Source organism: Heptranchias perlo, chromosome 1, assembly GCF_035084215.1.
Source record: "Heptranchias perlo isolate sHepPer1 chromosome 1, sHepPer1.hap1, whole genome shotgun sequence".
NCBI lineage: Eukaryota > Metazoa > Chordata > Chondrichthyes > Hexanchiformes > Hexanchidae > Heptranchias > Heptranchias perlo.
Window position 1 is genome coordinate 114069938 of NC_090325.1, and position 24139 is coordinate 114094076.

The 24139-nt window shown below is 43.6% G+C and overlaps 1 protein-coding gene across 2 annotated transcripts; it reads right to left on the reverse strand.

Annotated features, from left to right (window-relative positions):
• Positions 1–198: 198 nt before the first annotated feature.
• Positions 199–22518, reverse strand: LOC137340457 (placenta-specific gene 8 protein-like). 2 transcript variants are annotated; one of them, XM_068003028.1, is made up of 5 exons: positions 22446–22518; positions 13133–13283; positions 9048–9172; positions 6150–6278; positions 199–1741 (listed from the first exon to the last, which is right to left on the reverse strand). In XM_068003028.1, exons 2-4 carry the CDS (start codon positions 13239–13241, stop codon positions 6189–6191), a joined length of 324 nt encoding a protein of 107 aa, XP_067859129.1. In that variant the 5' UTR covers positions 13242–13283; positions 22446–22518; the 3' UTR covers positions 199–1741; positions 6150–6188. The 2 variants fall into 2 exon arrangements, with proteins under 2 accessions (XP_067859129.1, XP_067859042.1); XM_068002941.1 differs by lacking the exon at positions 22446–22518 and adding an exon at positions 20045–20118.
• Between the last annotated feature and the right edge of the window lie 1621 nt (positions 22519–24139).

Here is a 24139-nt window from a genome sequence, read left to right on the forward strand (position 1 = left end):
CTTGAAGGGAAAAAATTTGCAGGGCTACAGAGAAAGAGGGGGGGAATGGGACTAACTGGATTGCTCTTGCAAGGAGCCGGCCTGGGCTCAATTGGCTGAATGGCCTTCTTCGGTGCTGTATCCATTCTATGATTCCATGATGCTCTGGTTTTATAGAACACCATTCTAAATTATTCTTATAGTAAAACACACAGAAAGTTAAATTGGTGTTTTTTTATTTGAATGCAAAGCTAAGTACAGAAGATTTGCTGATATCTGCAAATTGTCATAAAACAGTTCTACATAATAATAAATAACCATATTTTTCCCTTCTCTTGGCATTTTGTGCATTGCAATGATGGCATAAGAAAGACAGTTATCCTATTGTGTTGCAGGGTGTAAGAGAAACTCCGTACACTGCTAAAGCACATTTAAGGTAGAAATTCTAGCCCGGAGGGATTCTAATGGAGTGGTGGTGAGTGGATTGCAATTTGGGCACAACATGGATCCACCGACTTTGCATTCTATTTACACGGAAAAGAAAATCTCAATTCGGTGGTGGGGGCTCGGGGAGGGGTGGGGGGTGCATCATCCACCCATCCCGCCTATGTCCCAGCAGTAGTTTGGAGGGGTGTCTCAGGGTCGGCGTGGGTACTGCTCTGGGCCACCTTAAGACCCTGTACAAGTGAAGGGCCAAATGTACTCGATCCCAGCAGGGATGCATCTCCTCTGTTCCTTGGGGGAACTGAAGATTCTTTTTATTTCTGGCCCAACAAGGGCCTTTGGCTCTCTTCCTTGGAGTGTGCGCCAAGTTTTCAGGAGCAAAGTGGGACTGGCAGCTTTGTGTCTCTGTGCCTGTAGAGTGACAGCTTTGTGGCTGTCACTGTACAGGCACAGAGTGACAGCTACAAATGTCTTAATGACTCTGTCTGTGAGATTTGGGATGGGGTCACCTGCAAGGCAAAGCAGTTGGCGGGAGTCTTGTCCTGCTGCACTTCCGCCAAAAGGGTCCACAGAAGTCCCAGCCTTGCATTCGATTCCACAAAATGCAAACCAAACACCAGATTCAGCAAGGTATCAGTCATCACTTTCTCAATGTGATCATTCAGGTCATTCCAATTGTTGCTCTGCCATTGACTTTTCTTTGAAAACCATTACTTTTTAAAAAATTTCATGATATACTTGCTATTAAATCAATATGGAAAAGCAAAAAAAAAATTTTCATTTCATGAAAGTAGTTTCAGATTTGGGTGGTTCATGGGAAATTACATCAAAGTAGTTCTCGAAAATTGCAGATTTGAGATCTGACCTGAAGAATTGAATTCTAAATTTGAAGCAAGCCCAATTGGGCCATTCTGGGTTCATTCCCTAATATCTGATTTTTGCCCAATTTGGATCAGCCTGGATTTGGGTTGGCCTATTTCTTTCAACAACATTGATGGAAGAGTTCACTTTCCCAAAAGGAAGGAAAATCAGAGAGAGGGAGAGAACCTGTGTTATTATTATGCACAACTCTAAAGCAGATTCAGAGCATCATTGGCACAGACTGAGAAAAGTTCACCTGCAGGCTCTGGGGGATAACTTCAGATCTTGGGGCAATAACTTACAAAATTTTAAAGGAAAAAGGAATTATATATGTATATTTAATCTGTTATTGTTGATGCAATTTTCAATTTGTTTACTTCTGTGATCTTGAATACTGTTGGTCGTTCCATTAACCTTCATTTTGTATCAGAGGGATTACAACATCTAAAGGTTATACCTGAAGTAAAGAAAGCTCATTAGTGGAAAGTATGAATACAAATTAAAGTAAAGCATTTTGTATGAATATTCATGGAAAGAAACTGATAGAAATGTACTCCTCTCCCCTCCCAACTCTCCTCTTGGTGCTGACACCTCATGGCTCCACAGGTACTAGCAGCCCTCTGGTATCTTGCCCAACTGGCCGTTCTTCACGTGTCAGCCTAAACAGTGAGTGTTGGCAGACTATTTGCCATGAGGAAAAGAGGGGGTTGCTTGTTCTAGTCAACATCTGAATTTCACATACAAGCATATTCTTTTGATAGTGATCGGGAAAGGAGACCTTGGCTGATTTGACCCCTCCTTAGCCCAGGAATCAGGAGGCCGACTGTAGTGCTCTAGCTGAGATCAGATAACTCAGCACAGTGCAAGGATGGGACCTTCCTGGTCTATGTGTCTTCATGTCACCCACATGGTATATTTATCTACCACGCCATTAGGGGAGCCTAAAATGTACCTTCTCATTGGAAAATAAAACATTGCAAAGATAAACTAAATGAATTTAGCTCCATCACTGCTATCTTCACATACAGATCTTTTTATACCTGGTCTAGTGAATTATTTAACACCATCTCAGAGGAGAAGCTGTACGCATCCTTTATCATACACTTAATAATGTTACTAGTAAATTGTTGGTCCAAAAAATCTGCAACCTCAGCATTCCTATTCTTCTCTTTTAGACCGTCCCCTTTATATTGGACTATTAGCATATAGTATGTGATGTCAAAGACACTGAAGAGAAGGCTGCTGTATCTGTGATCTCTGTAATCGAAAAGCTAATATTTACATATATAAACAATTATATGAAAATGATTTTTTTAAAAAGCTGACCTAAATTAACCCATATCTTTCTAAGTAACTATTAATTTTATCCTATATTATGGCCTCTAAAAGCTCACCGACTACCAATCTTAGGTCGACTGGTCTATAGTTATCCAATTTATCCCTTTCTTCCTCCTTAAGCATAGGTGTTGTACAAGCAACCCTCCAGTCCTCTGGCACAATTCCATATCAAGGGATGTTTGAAAGATTATGATCACAGCCCCCCTTAGCATTGTAGGATGCATGGCAACAGGTGTCTTTTCCACTTTGAGTTCCACCAACTTTATCAGTACTACTTTTGTATCTATAGTTATCCTATTTAATTAGCCCAGCTCCACTTCTTATACCCTTTCATTCCCACTATCATGCTCTTTGCCAAAAAAATGAGGCAAAGTGCTGCACCTCAAGTCTAAACTCCATCTCAGGCTGAACTCCTGCTGAGGCTAAAAATTCACACTCAACTGGTCCTTTGCACTCCATTGGTCTTTCACAGTTTAAGATTAACCTTTTGCTAGCGGCTTAAATTTACACCTTAATTTACACAATAGCTGAACTGCCACTGGTAAAATATAACCAATTGGAGAACAGGTAATCAAACTACCTACTTAATCAATTATTTAACCTATTACTGGTACAGTACTGCAATAACCTATTATAGACCAAATATGCTGAGTAGTTCAATAGTCTCAAAGGTAGTCTACCTATAGGGGGTGCTATGAGCATAATGTTGGGTGACCTAACATAACATGACAGGGCTGTCTAAAGTTGGGGGGGGGAAGATCTCTCCTTTTGAATAACAAAGGGACCAAACATTTTTTAAAAAACTCTAAAATAAAATGCATTGCACATTGAAAAAGTAAACAAGATCATTGCAGTAGAAACAAAATAAAAAGAACAGAAAGGTTCTGGAACTAGCTGAAAGACAAATGCAACTGGCTGAACAAAAATATGGCATTGTAAAAGAAGGTAAAACCACAAAAAAGTAAAAACTCTGACATTAAAAAATTTCCCCAATTTATACACAACACAACAGAAAAGGTATAAAAATCGCACAATTGCAAAAAATTGAGAATGGAAAAACCTATTAGAAGCCTCAAAACAGGGGTAGAGTTTCAGCTTTGGGCGCAATCGGTAATTGGTGCAAATCGCGCCCGAAAATTGCACCGGTTCGGTTACAGTTCAAGTTTCTGCTAAAATGTATTTGCATAATCACAAATGTAAAATCTTCCATGAACCAGCGTAATCCAGCAGCTTAGTAGAGTGTAATCGTTTTTTTTTATCCAATAAAAAATATTCATTGATGTATTTAAGATGTATTTAAGAGTGGTAACCCTGGTGTAGTTTTATTAATACAGTGAAAATGGGTTTATCACAAACAATAAGGATTTTATTAAGAGCGTCCGGTCCTCCACCTGTGAGTAACCTGATTTTAAATAATTGAAAATGATTAAAAAACTACACTGAACCATTTACTAGTTTCATTGGTGTATTCTAGTCAATTTCTTAGTAAATTAAATATTTTTTAAGGTGTAAAAATGTTTAAAACCTGCCTACTAGTGGCTGTGCGCCTAAGAAAACAAGCTTAATTTGAAGACCCTCCTCAAATGGTTGCAACCGGGCGCAATCAGTGGAAACTCGCCATCCTCGCTATTTCGATTGGGGACGTGGCCAGTTTTGTGGGCGTGGCCAGCTTCGGGCGCAATGATTTGTGAACCAGCGCAAAAGATCATGGAGACTCGAATTATGTCGGACGTAATTTACGCCCAGTGTAAATAGAAATTCCACGATCTTTTGCACCGGTTCAGTCAGATTGCGCTGATAAAACCAGAGCAATCTAGCGGAAACTCTACCCCATAATTTCTACTGAACAAAGAAAAAAAACACATGGAAAGATGTTGCAAACTGTGGAACGGTCCATATTAAAATTGGAAGAACATCAGCAGTGATGGAGATCATCTGCTGATGCATAATCACCCTGTACAGCTGGTAATCATCTGCTGATCCGCTGACCCACTGAAGCAGAAGTCAGTGTCGGCGACCCTCCCCCACCCACTAAACCAGAAAATCATGCTACTCCTCTCCTCCAGCTGAGGGAGAGGTAATCTTCTGAAATATCCCCTCAGCCAGAAATCTGTCTCATTCTCCCAAGGGAAATATCGAATCTTGCTCCCCCGCTAAGAGAAAAATGAACCCCTGGGCACTGCCCTTCCCCCACTGCTGAAGCAAAATTAGCTCCCTTCTCCCAACCTGGGCAAAATCGCACTCAGACACACCCTTACTGAGACAAACTCCCCTGTGTCCTTTCCATCTCCTTCTCACGCCCTTGTCTCCTCCTCTCCTCCTCTCCCCTCCTCTCCTCCTCTCCCCCTCTTCTCTGCTGTCCCATCCCTCTCTCCCCTTACCTTCCTCCTTCTCCTCTGTCACTGCTTTCCACCTCCATCTCCCTCCTGCTCCCCCATTCCCTTTCCTCTGCTCTTCTTTCCGTTTCCTCTGTCTCTCTCCTCCCTTCCCTCTCCCCTGCCCTCCCCTTCTCTCTCCCTCCTCTCTGTGTACTTCCTTTCCCTCCCTCCCATGCCCCCTCCTCTCCCTCACTCCATCTCCCCACCCTCTCTCCCCCTCACCTCCTTCCTGTTCCTCTCCACCCCTTTCCCTCTCGCTCCCTTTCACTCTCCACCCCCTCCCTCCCCTTCTCTCTTTTCATTCCCTCCTTCACTCCCTTCTCTTCCCTCTCCCCTGCCCATCCCTTTTCTCTCCCTTCCCCCCGGCCCTCTCTGCTCCATCTTCATTTCCTCTCCTCTCTCCTCCCCTCTCCCCTTCTCTCCTCTCCTCTTCACCCCATCTTCTTCCCCTCTCCTCTCCCTCCTTTGTCTCCTCTCCCCACCTTGGTTCAATTATCTCCTGTCCCCTAACCCTGCTTGATTTGAAGACTACACTTGGTCTTGAATCCCTGCATGCAATGCCACAGGAAATCAACTAGTATTGAATTAAAGTTGATCAGAAAAGACACACCAATAATTTTTGTTTCAAAATGAAAAAATAATATAAATAGTGTATTCTGCAGCATGAAAACACATACATCACTGAAAGAAAGATTTGCATTTATGTATCACCTTTTCACATCTTTTTAGTTCTCAAATTACTTCATATATAATGAATATCTTTGAAGTACAGTGATGATTGTTATGTAGGCCAACACAGCAGCCATTTTGTGGACTACAGAATCCCACAAAGAACAATGAGATGAATGATCAGTTAATCTGTTTTGCCGGAGTTGGCAGGGAGAGAGGGAAGTTGTCCAGGATACTGGTAGAGCTTCCCACTCTTTTCTGAATAATACCATTGGATCTTTAACATCCAACAGAACCAGCAGATGGAACCTTAGTTTATTGTCTTATCTGAGGCATCAATCTAGTGTCAGTCTAGATTATTAACTTACATCTTAAGGAGGGGCTTGAATCCTCAATCTTCTAAATCAGAGACCAATCGAGGCAAGCTGACACTGACTTCAATCTGTCCTTATAAAGAAGGAGCTGGTTTCCTCTACTTACCATATGAGCTGCAATGTAGCCATGAAACCTCCACCCACATCACTTTCGATTATTTATTTCTCTTTTCATTTGGCAGACAGAGCATGGGAGGCAACAGATGTTTGCAAAGAAATCACCACAAAGGGATCCCTATAAAACAATTAAAGATATGAGGTACAATAAATAAACACTGACATGCTCTCTTCCCTGAGTATGCACATCTGCTTTTACTTATTTTAATGTATTTTTGCCCTCTCCCTTTACTTTGTCGTCAATCCACTTCTTGCTGCGCAGCTTGCGTGTGGCAGAGGGGAGAAATGGGTTTAGGTTGGGCTGGGCTGTAGACTTCAATGTTATTCCATGGTCTGATAGGAAGGCAGGTGAGAGGAATGCCAGCTGGTAATGTCACTTTTTCCTTCACTTAAAATCAAATCTTTCACCCCTCCATTATAATATAATAAATAATATTTACATTTATACAGCCCCTTATTATTACATAGCATTCAAAGTTCATTACATAATGAATGTTTTTGCAATGCACTGTTATGTAGGCAAATCCATTAGGTATTATATAGGCAACATGTGAAATGCTAATATGTCTGATTAGTGTGTTAAAAGTGATTAGAGATTTGTTATATCTTATGACAGATGAGTTACCCTGCCTGGACTTGGTGAGGTGGTTGACCAAAACCCCAGTGAACCCAAGATGATGCAGACTTCTCTGGTACATTAATGATTTAAGATTAGAAGGTAAACAATTGCCATCAACACTACCACTTTGCTCTGTTAAAAACGTCATCTGATGGTCTCTGCATCAATGCTGCGGACTTCTCCAGTGGGGCATGAGACTCCCTCATCAATAATCTCAGCTTCCCCTGATGGATGTTCCTGGGTCTTTATCAACAGCTTCCAGATTAATACTCCAGGTTTCTCTTGCTGGATGCTCCAGGCTTCATTAACAACTGTACTGATTTCCCTCAGTGAAGGCTCCACGCTCCATGCTCAATTATGAATAGTTCATGCTCCAGCCTTTCTGAAAGATGCTCACTCCTGCCAAAACCACCCACTTCCTACATGCTACTGTTTCTTGGGAAATTAGCTTTAAGAACATCTGTTATATCACTGAAAGACTTTCACAAAATAAAACCTTGTGAGAATTTGCCATTTTCATTTTAAAACTTCATGGGGAGAGAAAAAGAGGATGAGCCCAGAAAACTGAGAAATCCAAAGATGAGGGAGAACTAAACATTTCCCCTGTACTGTATTGCTTTTCAATTGACAGATTTATCTTTCTTCCCTCCTGTTTTGCTGTTTCTAGAAAAAAAAGGTGGGTTTAGGGCCAGGACTGTAGCCTATGGTTTTTTTTTAATAGACAGCCTCCTATGTTTCTCTAGTTAAATATTTCCTCATTTACTCCTAGTCATTTAAATCACTAACAGGCATCAGTCACAAGCTTCTTATTACTAACTTGCTAGACCAATGTAGTTCAGCGAGCACAGAGATAATGGGTGAATGGGACTTGGTGCAGGTTAGGATATGGGCAGCAGAGTTTTGAATGGAGCTCAAGTTTATGGAAGATGCAAAGTGGGAGGCCGGCCAGGAGAGCATTGAAATAATCGAGTCAAGAGGTAACAAAGGCATGGATGAGGGTTTCAGCGGCAGATGAGCTGAGTCAGGGGCGGAGACGGACGGTGTTATGGAGGTGGAAGTAGGCGGTCTTGGTGATGGAGCAGATATGGGGTCGGAAGCTTAGCTCAGGGTCAAATAGGATGCCAAGATTGTGAACAGCCTGCTTCAGCCTGAAGCGGTGGCCAGGGAGGGGGACGGAATCAATGGCTAGGGAACGGAGTTTGTGATGGTGGTCGAAGACAATGGCGTCAGTTTTCCCAGTGTTTAATTGGAGGAAATTACTGCTCATCCAGGATTAGATGTCGGACAAGTAATCTGACAACACAGAGGCAGTGGAGGGGTTGAGAGAAGTGGTGATGAGGTAAAGCTGGGTGTCGTCAGCGGACATGTGGAACCTGACGTGTTTTCAGATGATGTCGCCGAGGGGCAGTATGTAGATGAGAAATAGGAGGGGACCAATGATAGATCCTTGGAGGACTCCAGAGGTAATGGTGTGGGGGCGAGAAGAGAAGCCATTTCAGTAGATACTCTGACTATGATTCTATGACTACGACTGGATGAATAATAGTGGAACCAGGTGAGGGAAGTCCCACTCGGTAGGACAACGGAGGAGGGGAGTTGGAGGAGGACAGTGCGGTGCAGCAAAACTTGCAGAACTGAAATTGTTTTCATTGGAAAAATGGTGAGAGAGTGGACATAATCCAGGTTTTTAGAATGCTGAAGGGCAGACGCAATATATATGTAAGTAGGCTATTTGATTTAGTTTCCAAATGCAGGACTAGATGGCCCAGGTTTAAAATTGATAAGCTTCACGCAAGACTAAAAATTACAAGAAACGCTTTCCGGTGGTAGATTTGTAGAATAGCCTTCCAGAAAAAGCGTTTGTGGATTACATCTTTCAAATAGGAGCTGGATAAATACCTGTTGGGAATGGGATTGTTGATTATAGGGATAGGTACAGTACAGACTGATATGATCAAATTCTCCACAGGACCAACGGTTCCTGTGCTACTGTGATGGCGGCTGGTGGCTGAGGTAAGAATATTGTCTGGACATCAGCATGTCAGGGTTTAATAATGGAGATGTGACAATAAATGAATATTCTGGAGTTTTGCTTAATTATCTTTGGGAACCAAGGAATATATATGCAGAACTTTCCCTCAGGAGATTAAATGGGAGGGATAGAGTCCATAATCGGATAGGTTGTCTGTAAAAAGTGTGGGCTTGAGGGGCTAAATGGCCTATTCTTATTTCATGCTTTCATATGTTCTTAAAATCTGACCTACTTACAGAGATGTTGTACTTTGTTCTGACGAGAGTTCTCATAGCCATGTTAGTACCACAGAGACAACACTCATTCATGTCCCCTGCAATTTGACAGCCTAGGCAAATTGTACAGAACAAACCACAGCAACCTAGAAATAATGAGACACAACATAAAATACAAATGTATCACAAACTTCCATTGGAGAGAACAGAGAAGTTAACATTTTGGATGCAGATCATTCTTCAAAACACAATTTTTGAAGAAAGGTCCTCACTTAAAATGGTGGTCTGTTTTCCACAGATGCTCTCTGACCTGCTGAGTATTGTCAGCATTTTCTGTTCTTGTTTCAGATTTCCAGCATCTGCAGTATTTTGCTTTATTTTTGAACTCTCGTTACTGTAACTGAATGAGATGCGACATTTAAGCAACAGTAACAATGAAGCCTTCCTTTTCTGCTTCAGTAAAATTCCAGTCTTTAATAGTTTGTATTTTTTTCCTGCAGATTTGATAGAACGCTTCCTTTGATGCAAGAAATTAGGATTATTTTCCTTGGGCAAATCAGATATTTTCAAACATTAACTTGCATTTATGTAGGGCCTTTAACATAGGAAAACAGCCCAAGGTGCTTCATAGGAGCGTAATCAGACAAATAGTGACACCAAGTCAAAGAAGAAGATATTAGGATGGCTGGCTAAAAGCATGGTAAAAGAGATAGGTTTTAAGGAGGGTCTTAAAGGGGGAGAGAGGGGGAGAGGCGGAAAGGATTAGAGAGGGAATTCCAGAGCTTAGAGCCTACACGGCTGAATGCACAGCCGTTAATGGTGGGGCGAAGGGAGTGGACGGTGCACAAGAGGCCAGAGTTGGAGGAAAGCAGAGTTCTTGAAGGGTTGTAGGGCTGGAGGAGGTTACAGAGATAGGGAGGGGCAAAACCATAGACCGATTTGAACACGATGAGAATTTTATATTCAAGTCATTGGTAGACCGGGAGACAATGTAGGTCAGCGAGCACAGGGTGATGGGTGAGCGGGACTTGGTGCAGGTTAGGATATGGACAGAGATTTGAATGAGCTGAAGTTAATGAATGGTGGAAGATGGGAGGCCGGCCAGGAGAGCATTGGAATAGTTGATTCTGGAGGTAAAAACAGCATGGATGAGGGTTTCAGCAACAGATAAGCTGAGGCAGGGGTGGAGATGGGCAATGTTACGGAGTTAGAAATAGGTGGTCTTAGTGATGGTGAGGGTATGGGGTCAGAAGCTCTTTTCAGGGTCCAAAAAGGACGCTGAGGTTGTGAATAGTCTGCATCAACCTGAGACAGTGGCCAAGGAGGGGATAGAATCGGTGGCTAGGGAACGGAATTTGCGGCGGGGGCTGAAGACAATGGCTTCAGTCGTCCCAATGTTTCATTGGAGGAAATTGCAGCTCATCCAGGACTGGATGTCAGAAAAGCAGTCTGACAACACAGCGCCAGTGGAGGGGGTTGACAGAAGTGGTGATATATTTATATGTAAAAGAAAGAAAGACTTGCATTTATATAGTGCCTTTCATGTCCCAAAGCAATGAAGTACTTTTGAAGTGGAGTCACTGTTGTAATGTAGGAAACATGGCAACCAATTTGTGCAGCAAGGTTCCACAAACAGCAATGAGTTAATGACCGGATAATCTGTTTTATGTTGGTTGAGGGATAAATATTGGCCAGGGCACCAGGGAGAATTCCCCTGCTTTTCCTTGAATATTGCCATGGGATTTTTTACATCTACTTGAGAGGGCAGACAGGGCTTCGGTTTAATGTCTAATCTGAAAGACGGCACCTCTCACAGTACAGCACTCCCTCAGCACTGTACAGGAATGTCAGCCTAGATTTTGTGTTGAAGTCTGAGGAGTGGGACTTGAACCCACAAACTTCCGACTCAGATGCGAGAGTGCTACCACTGAGCCTTGACTGACACCTATATGTAGGTGTGGAGCTTAGAAAACTGGTTTCTAAAAGCACAGCTGTAGCCCAAGACAGCATTTGGTTCTATTGGAGTGGGATTTGAGATAGAGCATATTTAAAACTGAAAGGAATGTTCTTACTTTAGGCAGCTCAAATTTCTTGACTGGCCTGTTCTTCTCCAGTGCTTTATTTTGCTTGATAGGGTCATCTGAATTGCAGCAGACCCCGGAAATTACCGTGGACAGTGCTATCATACAGCTGCTTAATGTGCTCATATCAAATTCCTCTCACTGTTATTTTAATGGAGGTTTTAACATCTCCATTAAAATAGTGGAGAGAGGAATTTGATTGTAGCATGTTAAGCATTAATATGATAACATTGCTCACAGTCATTTACCGGCTTTTATTTGCAATACAGCATAATATTGAAATTTGACTTTTCAGTCAGTTTCCAGGCAAAATTCCAAACTTTATAGCAATTGATAGAATGAGTCATTTTGCCACCGGTCCTGTCAGTTTACTGTTTACAAATCTGGGAAAGTGTTTTCCAAACCATTTAAAGATCTTGGGGTAGAATTTCCATGGGGTGTCTCCCAATCTCCCCCCATAACTTTGGCGGGAACCCTGCAGTAACAGTGTAAATGACCGTTTATGCCCTTTCTCCAGGTTTTCTGCCAATCTCCCCCCAAAGTTATGGTGGGAGATTGCGAGAACCTCTGTAGAAATTCCAGGCACTTATTCTGTATAATTTGGATCTAAGTTGGGCTGTTGAGCTTTTAAAACGTTTTGAGGCAAGGATTTTTCCTCCAATTTTCTCCCTTTTACTCACTTCCTCTCATTTTTTATTTGCTAGGTTGTGGTTCCTCAGGCATTAGCAGCTCTTCACCCAAGGGGCCATTCTTCATGCGTGAGTCCAGACGATGAGCATTAGCTCTTCATTCAACTGTGGAGGGCTGAGCTCAAACCTGTCCTTACCAGACATCTGCAGATGCACTTTCAAGCAGGAGTCGCTGACAGTAGTCAGGAGTGGGAATGTTGTCTGATGTTTTTCTTGTCCCTAGCCATACTGCTGAGGTCATTTGCTGCACCCCAACTACAGCTGTGGCTGAGATCAGCGAACTCAACTCAGACCAAACTTGAGGCTTTCTGGTTTATTTGCCTTCATGTCACAACCTGTGATATGTTCACTCTCTAAGTTGTCAGTGGAGCTGTGTGGAGTTTTTAAAATCAAAAACTCTGACTCAAACGGTTGGGGCTTCTGTTCAGTACCTTAAAGGTAGTTTTAAAAAAAGAACTTGCATTTATATAGCACCTTTCACCTCATCAGGATGTCCCAAAGCACTTCACAGCCAATGAAGTACTTTTGAAATATTGTAATGTAGGGAAATAAATATTAGTGTAACAGACTCTCAATGGTCAGTCTTAATGTCATTTGACTTCCTCCAGGGTTAGAAACCGGTATTGGTGGCCCTGTATAATTCTCTATCAGGCAAATAAGGTCAATTAGTGGAGCAAGGGTGGAGGGCAGGATCGTGTATGCATAGATCCCCTCACTAATGTGCTAGCACAGCCCCAAGACAATAGGACAGGCAGCACTCAGCTAATTTTCTTATAATCCTTCTTTTCAATGGGCCAGTTCTTAAATTTTATTTGCATAAAAATATTTTGACTTTTTTGATTGTGTTTACAAATGGTTACTGTTTGAATTGCTATATTACTGATTTTACCCCTAACAATTGAAATTTGGTCAGGTCAGGTCAGGTCAGTTCTTCAAAAAGTCACAAATTTATTAAACATAAAAGTAACTGCCTTGAAATGTAAAGGATCGAATTAGTGAAATCAGCAGCTCCACATATTGTACAGGCATGTTAGACAAACAGGTATAGGCTGGCTTGGTAACTGGGTGATTTGTATGCAGCTTTAGGACTTTTGTAAAAAGAATGGCCATAGTCACAGGAAGGAAAAAAGAAAAAAAAGAAAGAATTTGCTTTTCACAACGTCAGGAAGTCCCAAATGCACTTTACAGTCAATGAAGTACTTTTGAAGTGGTGTAACATAGGAAAGTGGACAGTATATTCCAAAAAACAGAAAATTAACTAGAGAGCAGAAAAGACATTTAAATGTGACTGTGTCAGACAGTCCAGAACTATATATGTATATACGGCTTTTCTTACATATTCCCACATCATCGCAACAGCTGAACAGTCCGGTGCTCCAATCCCTGCTATTTCCTGAGTTAGGCTGGCTCACTATCACCACATGGCCTCCTTGAAACTGTGCCATTCTGGGGTTTTTCTTTTTGTTTCACAGCGACGCACACAAAATCTAGAAACAATAAAGAGCTATTTTTAATGCGAAATGCTTGATGGCAATGAATTCTGAGACACAGCTGTGGAACTCTACTTCAATACACCATTCTAAGCCAAATATCGTTAAACATTTCCATTCTACAGTCATTACTCTTCCCCTTAGGATTGAACATTGTTCTTGTGGGAAAAGCAGCCACAATGCCAGCGCACTGGACTCAACTAGAAGATGTGAGCTTCAGTCGCAGTCAATGAACATTCCCACACAACCTTCCCCAACCTAGGGAATGAATTCACAAGGTCATCTGGGACAAATGCCTGGAAAATGCTGCCCACCTTTGAGTGGGGATGACCAAGGAGCAGCATTGACAATGAACTGTATCAGCTTGAATGATGACATTAGGGCAATTGTGAAGAATTAAATTTAGTTGGGATGAAAGTTGAGAAAAATCGAGTTAAATTCAATGTCTAGACGAAGACAACAAGTGAAACACTGAGCACAGCAGTGCTCCAAGAAACAAGTTACATGTGGGTATTAATTTTCCTGGGGGAAGTTATATTTTATTACATTGTCACCAATTCGTACAGATGAGCTTTGGACTACCAAACAGGCTTGTTTTCATTTGCATATTTTATTCCTCTTCCAGATTTGCATTGCCTGCATCATTTTTTTTTACAGGTGAAACTAACTGTACACAGCATCAAATTGTTATACTGGAAGCAGGAAGCTGTGACTTTCCCATCTGTGCTGTGCTATTCAACTCCCTGGTGATGGTGGGAATGACATAAACTATGACCTCTTGCTACATCCATGTTTGCATAATAATCAGACCAGTACTTGGACATGTTCACAAATAAGGAAATATCGATGCCCAGCCTTTGAAAAACAATCAACCCTTCCCAGAATAGATATAGATTCATTGCTTGGACAGACTGTTTTTCTTGCCATTAGTATTCAGGATCAATAAATTGAAGTAACGTGCTGTGCAAGGACCAGTCACCCTCTATGCCGCAACAAGGTGAATGTACAAGGAATCACACTAATTCACAAGTGAAAATATATATGGCCCAAATTGTTACTTTTTAGCGCCGTCTACCTTTGCTGAATAGTCATTAATGAAACATTTTCACAGCACAGCTTGGGAGACAGTTATTTCCTCTAGGTGCAAAAGCTCCATTATCAGGCTGGGGATTCACATAGAATGCCCCTGTTAGCTGTTGTTAATTACCACACCACTGATTTGTTTCCAGACTTGTTGAGAGCAATGCCTTTCTTTTTGAGCACTCCCAAGTTGAAAGGTTTAGGAAGTTTCTTTCTCATTTACTTTTTCTTCTCCCTTCCAAATTGGTGCTCAGGAACACAGCTGAATAGGTTGCGACATCATAGCCAAAGTCACTTTGACAAGCCTGATTGAGCTAATGTAGAAGCAAGACATTAATGCGCTCTGTTCTGATTCAAAAAAATCATAAAAGTAAATGTGAGCAAAGAATATGTCACAATAAGCACGATTAGAAAAGGGGAACCATTCTTTGGAGATTACAAGGCTAAAGTCGACTGAATTAGGTCGGCCATACTCCCCAGTGGTGGTGTGATGCCAATAAGAAAAAAGCAACACTTTTGATGTCAATTGTTTACTGTTCAAGCAGTTAGAAAGGACAAATAGCTGAGCCTAGAAATGACTGTTACATCGAATTACATCGAAACTACAGCTCAGAAACAGGCTATTCGGCCCAACTGGTCTATTCCGGCATTTATGCTCCACATGAGCCTCCTTCCTCCATACTTCATCTAACCCTATCAGCATACCCTTCTATTCCTTTCTCCCTCATGCTTATCTAGCTTCCCCTTTGTTATTTGCCTGAACTAGTCTTTGTGATAGCGCATTCCATATTATTATCACTCATTCATAGAATCATAGAATGGTTACTTCACAGAAGGAGGACATTCGGCCCATCGAGCCTGTGCCGGCTCTTTGTAAGAGCAATCCAGTTAATCCCATTCCCCCGCTCTTTCCCTGTAGCCCTGCAAATTTTTCCCCTTCAAATATTTATCCAATTCCTTTTTGAAAGCCATGATTGAATCCGCTTCCACCTCCCTTTCAGGCAGCGCATTCCAGATCATAACCACTTGCTGCGTAGAAAGGTTTTTCCTCATGTCGCCTTTGGTTCTTTTGCCAATCACCTTAAATCTGTGTCCTCTGGTTCTTGACCCTTCCACCAATGGGAACTGTTTCTCTTTATTTACTTTATCTAAGCCCTTCATGATTTTGAACACTTCTATCAAATCTCCTCTCAACCTTCTCTGCTCTTCCCAGCTTCTCCAGTCTATCCAAGTAACTGAAGTCACTCATCCCTGGAACCATTTTAGTAAATCTTTTCTGTACCCCCTCTAAGGCCTTCACATCCTTCCTTAAGTGCGGTACCCAGAATTGGACACAATACTCCAGTTGTGGTCGAACCAGCGTTTTATAAAGGTTCATCTTTATTTTGTATTCTATGCCTCTATTTATAAAGCCCAGGATCCCGTATGCTTTTTTAACAGCTTTCTCAACCTGTCCTGCCATCTTGTCCTTCTAGGTGGTAGAGGTCGCGGGTTTGGGAGGTGCTGTCGAAGAAGCCTTGGTGAGTTGCTGCAGTGCATTCTGTGGATGGTACACACTGCAGCTACAGTGCGCCGGTGGTGAAGGGAGTGAATGTTTAGGGTGGTGGATGTGGTGCCAATCAAACGGGCTGCTTTATCTTGGATGGTGTCGAGCTTCTTGAGTGTTGTTGGAGCTGCACTCATCCAAGCAAGTGGAGAGTATTCGATCACACTCCTGACTTGTGCCTTGTGGAAAGGCTTTGGGGAGTCAGGAGGTGAGTCACTCACCGCAGAATACCCAGCCTCTGACCTGCTCTCGTAGCCACAGTATTTATATGACTGGTCCAGTTAAGTTTCTGGTCAATGGTGACCCCCAGGATGTTGATGGTGGGGGATTCGGCGATGATAATACCATTAAATGTCAAGGGGAGGTGGTTAGACTCTCTCTTGTTGGAGATGGTCATTGCCTGGCACTTATCTGGCGCGAATGTTACTTGCCACTTATGAGCCCAAGCCTGGATGTTGTTCAGGTCTTGCTGCATGCGGGCTTGGACTGCTTCATTATTTGAGGGGTTGCGAATGGAACTGAACACTATGCAATCATCAGTGAACATCCCCATTTCTGACCTTATGATGGAGGGAAGGTCATTGATGAAGCAGCTGAAGATGGTTGGGCCTAGGACACTGCCTTGAGGAACTCCTGCAGCAATGTCCTGGGGCTGAGATGATTGGCCTCCAACAACCACTACCATCTTCCTTTGCGCCAGGTATGACTCCAGCCACTGGAGAGTTTTCCCCCTGATTCCCTTTGACTTCAATTTTACTGGGGCTCCTTGGTGCCACACTTGGTCAAATGCTGCCTTGATGTCACGGGCTGTCACTCTCACCTCACCTCTGGAATTCAGCTCTTTTGTCCATGTTTGGACCAAGGCTGTAATGAGGTCTGGAGCTGAGTGGTCCTGGCGGAACCCAAACTGAGCATCGGTGAGCAGGTTATTGGTGAGTAAGTGCCGCTTGATAGCACTGTCGACGACACCTTCCATCACTTTGCTGATGATTGAGAGTAGGCTGATGGGGCGGTAATTGGCCGGATTGGATTTGTCCTGCTTTTTGTGGACAGGACATACCTGGGCAATTTTCCACATTGTCGGGTAGATGCCAGTGTTGTAGCTGTACTGGAACAGCTTGGCTGGAGGTGCAGCTAGTTATGGAGCACAAGTCTTCAGCACTACAGCCGGGGTGTTGTCGGGGCCCATGGCCTTTGCTGTATCCAGTGCACTCAGCCGTTTCTTGATATCATGTGGAGTGAATCGAATTGGCTGAAGACTGTCTTCTGTGATGGTGGGGATATCGGGAGGAGGCCGAGATGGATCATCCACTCGGCACTTCTGGCTGAAGATGGTTGCAAATGCTTCAGCCTTGTCTTTTGCACTCACGTGCTGTAGTCCGCCATCATTGAGGATGGGGATGTTTGCAGAGCCTCCGCCTCCTGTTAGTTGTTTAATTGTCCACCACCATTCACGACTGGATGTGGCAGGACTGCAGAGCTTTGATCTGATCCATTGGTTGTGGAATCGCTTAGCTCTGTCTATAGCATGTTGCTTCCGCTGTTTAGCACGCATGTAGTCCTGAGTTGTAGCTCTTCTACACTCCTCATTGAACCAAGGTTGATCTCCTGGCTTGTTGGTAATGGTAGAGTGAGGAATATGCCGGGCCATGAGGTTACAGATTGTGCTGGAATACAATTCTGCTGCTGCTGATGGCCCACAATGCCTCATGGATGCCCACTTTTGAGCTGCTAGATCTGTTCTGAATCTATCCCATTTAGCACGGTGGTAGTGCCACACAACATGTTGGATGGTGTCCTCAGTGCGAAGACGGGACTTCATCTCCACGAGGACTGTGCGGTGGTCACTCCTACCAATACTGTCATGGACAGATGCATTTGCGACAGTTAGATTGGTGAGGACGAGGTCAAGTAAGTTTTTCCCTCGTGTTGGTTCGCTCACCACCTGCCGCAGGCCCAGTCTGGCAGCTATGTCCTTCAGGACTCGGCCAGCTCGATCAGTAGTGGTGCTACCGAGCCACTCTTGGTGATGGACATTGAAGTCCCCCACCCAGAGTACGTTTTGTGCCCTTGCTACCCTCAGTGCTTCCTCCAAGTGGTGCTCAACATGGAGGAGGACTGATTCATCAGCTGAGGGAGGACGGTAGGTGGTAATCAGCAGGAGGTTTCCTTGCCCATGTTTGACCTGATGCCATGAGATTTCATGGGGTCCAGAGTCAATGTTGAGGACTCCCAGGACCACTCCCTCCTGACTGTATATCACTGTACTGCCACCTCTGGTGGGCCTGTCTTGCCGGTGGGACAGGACATACCCAGGGATGGTGATGGAAGAGTCTGGGACGTTGGCTGAAAGGTATGATTTTGTGAGTATGGCTATGTCAGGCTGTAGCTTGACTAGTCTGTGGGACACGTCTCCCAATTTTGGCACAAGTCCCCAGATGTTAGTAAGGAGGACCATGCAGGGTCGACTGGGCTTGGTTTGCCGTTGTCGTGTCCGGTGCCTAGTGGTCCGATGCCGGGTAGTTCGTCCGGTTTTATTCTTATTATGACTTTTTTAAGTGGGATTTTACAACTGAGTGGCTTGCTAGGCCATTTCAGAGGGCAATTAAGAATCAACCACATTGCTGTGGGTCTGGAGTCACATATGGGCCAGACCGGGTAAGGACGGCAGGTTTCCTTCCCTAAAGGATATTAGTGACATTATATGAACGCTTATAATGTGTGCATATGACATTTCTCTGTCCAGTATTTTAATACAAGCATTATTAACCTGTTTGTTTTGCACAGTAACATAGTAATGTTTTGGGTGGGTCGATCCAACCTACCCTTCCAAATCACCCATCAGTTTCCTTACTTTCATTCTGGAATTAATAGTTCTATATCACTTTTCCTATTAGGAATTCGTCTAGTTCTTTTTGGAAATCTGCAGTGGCTTTCTGTTTCACCATCCCCACTGGTGATGTTTCACAATTCTATCATCCTCTTAATAACAAAAGAAGAACTTTCCTGGATCCAAATTCTTCATATCTGTGAAATTCTTAGACCTCTAGTAGCAAAGACTGTTAGGAAGGTTAGGAAGGTGTGTGATAATTTTGCTAAGTTTAATAGATCAAATCGTACTTACAAACAATAGCGGCAAATATTTCAAAATAATATTACTAATACAAAGAAAAATATTTTTGTACTTTACTTCAAAGATCACCTTGAAATACCTGTCGTAACTGTTTTGTGATTTTATTTTTAAAATTCAGTTTTCAATACAAAGTAAGCAATGAATCACCTATGTTGGAAGCTGCATTCTATAGTTTAATTAAACAATCAGGGCATAACTACCTAAAGAGATACTAGACTGTTCTCACTACCTGATTCACAAATTAAATGCTTAACACAATATCTGCTCCAGAATCCTTTTCTTATCACCATTGTAATCAAACATACTGTGCATGGACATACTACGTTTTCCCTGAAATTTGCACAATTTCTTTGCAATCTTGTTTTTAATTGTTTTGGCACAGCTTCTGACTTTGCGACTGTAATCAGATCACTGGCTTGAGTTTATCTCGGTCAAATTGAGAAACCTTCAGCTTGTACTGCACGACGACCATCAGACAGGTTTCCCCTGCAGTGGGAAGCACATAGTATTCACTTTCTTCAATTTGATCCCTAAGACACTACCAATCTCTCCTCTTGAGAACTAGTATCAACACTGCACAGCTAAAGTTCAGAGTCAAAGCAAGGTACTATTAAGGAGCCCTGATCATATTAAGGGCTCTTCAATTTGCTCTTAATACAGGTCAAGATTGAAAACTCTACTTTTTGAATCTCTAAGTCCAAAGTTCGGTTTCAAGCTCCTCCATTAACTTTCTGTAGTACGGCTACACCAGCGCTCAAAAATCTCGAAGCTGCTCATGCATAACATCTGAATTTTTAAAAAACGTCTGAAGTAAGCTTATTTCAGAAACACTGAAACAGATTTGAATTCAATCCATATGTATCCATTCCTTGCTGATGTACTAGGTACTTTAGTTCGGTAGGTAAATGTTTAATACATTTCACATAATGTTGGCTGCATTTTATTTCAGAAGTCTAGACCTGTTTTTTTTTAATCTGCCAATATCTATAAGCAACTCACCAAAGAAATGGATCCTGGAGAACCTTCCCTCTCCACTTCGTCGAAAAATTAGTTAATGGATTTTCAAACCACACCTTTATACAGGTTTAGTAAATCAAGGACATGGCCCTTTGCCAATCAGTTTTCGTTGTTAGGTTATTAAGGTCATACATGATTGCTCAATAGGAAATCATTCAGGTAACACACCCTAGTTTTCCAACATTTACATTGAGAACTTTTATAATGTTGTGCCTTACAATGCAGTACAAAGCAGCTGAAAGGATTCATCATGTAGGGCTGGATTCTCCTCCGGGATTCTGCCTGAAATCGGGCATTGCAGAATGAGGGAAATTCCAGTGATGAGGCCTAGTGCTGCCTCAGCTCCCGGACTTGGATTTTCCTTCTCTCCCACCCTTGCTGAGACTACTGCTGGCCAATCCTTTCCTTCCCGTCACCTACAAATGTTGATACTGGTGGGGGGTCCCTGGCCCTAGTGGATTTTCTTGGTGTCTGCTCTATTTACCACCACTTCCCAGGGTGGTGATAGGCCTGGGAAGTGGTAATAACGTCTTTGTCTAGGATAGGATTACATGACAAGCTAAATGGGATCGATAGCATATAATGTGAAGTTTCAAAGGGTTTGCGTGCTGAGTGGTACGGAGAATTAGAATCAGGGAGGCCAAGATAAAACAGAACAAGAATAGTTAGTGTACAGGTGATAAGTGCAGAATTATTTAGAAGCCTTAAGGAGTAGTATAGATAAGCATTGGTGCCACACTCGTATAGTTTTGCACTGAAATCATGTGACATCTGCTAAGTCAAGATGACTTACAGTTGCAGACAGTTACCCTCTCCGATCATGCTTCCTTCCCGCCGTGACCCGATCTTAACCTGCTCTTTTGAGCAGGCGAGCAGGACACCCCCAGGAAGGAAGAAAGGTCCTCTTTAAATATGCAGATTGGGTCTTAAGACGTCATCAGGACCTGATCTACAATTTCAAGCTGAGGTCTGAGGCGGGGGCGGGGTGGGGCGGGGGCGGGGGCGGGGGCGGGGCGGGGGCGGGGAGTGGTGGTGGGGGTGGGGGCGGGGAGTGGTGGTGGGGGCGGGGGCGGGGAGTGGTGGTGGGGGCGGGGCGGGGGTGGGGAGTGGTGGTGGGATGCGTGGCAAGTGTCAGTTTCGGCACCCCTGTAAGGCAAAACCTGTCGGGAGCCAGATCTCGGGCCAAAAGAGGCCCAGAAGGTAAGTTTTAAATTTATTTTTCAGATTTCCTTGTGGACTACCCCCCTTGCTACCCCCATCCTCCCAATCGAGGCCAGACCCCCCCCCCCCCACCCCCCGACCGTGGTCAGAGCCTCCCCCACTAACTGCCTCCTGCCGCAAATTCTGGTTCCTGTCTGCCAGCCAGGCTGTCAATTTGGCCGTCAGTCAGGTGGAAGTCTGTAGCAGATTATTTAAATGAGGCCCTGCCTTTAAGATTGGTAGGGCCTCCACATCTCTGGCCTTGCCAGGTTTTCCCCGCGCTACCAAGCTCCCCCGCACCCTCCCCACATCCTGATTAACATCGGGGCCATCCCTCATTCGGTCATTGAACTTCTTGTGGCACTGGTCTGTAGTTCTGGGGGTGAGGGAGGTGGCACTCGTTGTCAATGCCGCCTCCCTCCACATTGGCACAAAACACATTCTTTGCAGCTTTGTCACATAGAGACCCAGCAGTCTCTCTCTCTCTCTCTCTCTCTTTCTCTTTCTCTCTTCTTTGCTGAATCTCATCCAGGGTTTGAGGTCGATTTCACTAAAATTGTGAACTCTTCTTTTTTGGCACAGGTGGATGCAAGGGATCCCATGGTGTTTTTAAAGAACAGGGGAGTTCTCCTGGCCAACATTTATCTATAGATATACACCGCAGAAACGGGCCATTCAGCCTAACCAGTCCGTGACAGCGTTTACCCTCCAAGCGAGCAAATAGTTTGAATCACATTTGCCCACCCTGTTCGCAAATCCTTTCAATTCCTTTTCCTTCATCCACCTATCCAACAAATCTTGAATGTTGACGTAGGGCTCGATTTCAACTCCCAGGCGGGAACCCGCCTAGCGAGCAGCCAGCCCATCTGGGAGAGGTAGCAGGGAGGCTCGGCCGATTTTAACAGCCGGGCCTCATTAACATGCCGCTCGCCAACTTCTCGACCAAAAGGCTGGGGAGTTGGCGAGAAGCGGCTGCCAGACCATTAAAATCGGGTGGCAGGAGGCTGCCACCTGGGACCCAGGGGAACGATCCCCATCACAAGGTAAGTGTTCCAGAAGGAGAATCCCCGGTTGGGGGAAGCCTGGGACAGGGGAAGCCCAAAGTTTCCTCGAGGGACCCGGAGGAGCATTGCTGTTACTCCTGGCCCACAAGGAAACCTGTAAAAAATATGTAAAAGCTTACCTTACTGGTCCTCTTCTGGCTGCTGTTTCCGGCAGTTTTGGCTCGACGGGGAAGCCACCACTGCTCCACTGCTGACCTAAGTTTAAAATAGCAGATTGGAACCCAGTGACGTTATCAGAGCCTGGTCTGCATATTTAAAGAGGAACCCGCCGGTTTTACATTGAAGTCAATGGAAATAAAAATCGTGAGAGATGTAAAACGGGCTGTCGACTCGTTATCACCCATTTTACACCATCCCACAAAGTCAAGATATACTGCTTTGTCTTTGTTTTTTTTCTGTCCCTTTAACAAATATTTCTTCTTAGTCATTAAGCTGCTTTGACCTTTTTTTTCAGCCATTGTAAAGGCAGGTGTACCATACATTTACTACATATGAATTTCCTGCATTTCTTTGTACAAATATTAATTAAGCATCTATGGATTTATTTCTTTATTTTCTTGTGTTTGTTGAGTAGGTATTTTTACCGTCCACAAGATTGATCTGAATTAATGTCAGCAGTCAACAGCAGTGAGAACTGTTTCAGAATCTATTCATTAATTCATAAACTTACTCATAAATTCCAGGAATTACACACCTAGAGGAAACAAAATATCTCACCAGGAACAGTTAGTTTCAGGTTTATTGTTTGCACGGTTCAGAAGAAAAGTATGATTAATAGCAGTACTTGTGAGTCATTTATTGACCAAGAATAGGAAACAGAAAGGCACATGTAGCCACCCAAGGGAAGCACAGTATTAGGAAAGAGCAGGTTGACTAATGTACACTTTGGGTTAAAATATGCACTTATGTTGTACTTTATTATTCGTGAAGGTTAGAGCCCACAAGAAAGGGTGCATTAATTGGTGCTAATTTACTCAATCAAGTGATGATTATTGGCACAGGCATGTATAGACACATTTAACATAGTAAAACGTCCCAAGGTGTTTCACAGGAACGATTATCAAACAAAATTTGCCAGTGAGGCACATAAGGAAGTATTAGGACAGGTAGCTTGGTCGAAGAGGTATGTTTTAAGGAGCATCTTAAAGGAGGAGAGAGAGGTAGAGATGCAGAGAGATTTGAGGAGGGAATTCCAGAGCTTAGGGCCAAGGCAGCTGAAGCTACTGCCGTCAATGGTAGAGCGATGATGAAAATCGGGGATGTGCAAGAGGCCAGAATTGGAGAATCGCAGAGATCTTGGAGGGTTGTAGGGCTGGAGGAAGTTACAGAGTTAGGGAGGGGCGAGGCCACGGAGGGATTTGAAAACAAGGATGAAAATGTTAAAATTGTGGCATTACTGGTCCGGGAGCCAGGGGTGATGTGTGAACGGGACTTGGTGCAAGTTAGGATACGGACCGCAGAGATTTCAAGTTTACAGAAGGTGCAAGGTGGGAGGCCAGCCAGAAGAGCGTTGGAATAGTTGAGTCTAGAGGTAACAAAGGCATGGATGAGGGTTTCAGCAGCAGATGAGCAGAGGCAGAGGCGGAGGTGGACGATGTTACGGAGGTGGAAGTAGGCCTTGGTGGTGGAGAGGATGTGGGGTTGGAAGGTCAGTTCAGGGTCAAATAGGATGCCAAAGTTGTGAACGATCTGGTTCAGCTTCAGACAGTGGTCCGGGAGAGGGATGGTGTCGATGACTACCCTTTAAAAGTACTTAATTGGCTGTAAAACACTTTGGACCACCTTGAGGTTGTGAAAGGCTTTGTATAAATGC

What these genes read in the sequence shown, in the direction of transcription:
- LOC137340457 (XM_068003028.1), bottom strand. Translation starts at nt 13,241, where the DNA reads ATGGCACAGTTTCAAGGAGGCCATGTGGTGATAGTGAGCCAGCCTAAC. An exon ending in TTGCGATGATGTGGGAATAT is followed by an intron (nt 9,173 to 13,132) that starts GTAAGAAAAGCC and finishes CATTATTTCTAG; the next exon opens with GTTGCTGTGGTTTGTTCTGT. An exon ending in GAACAAAGTACAACATCTCT is followed by an intron (nt 6,279 to 9,047) that starts GTAAGTAGGTCA and finishes ATTGTTTTATAG; the next exon opens with GGATCCCTTTGTGGTGATTT.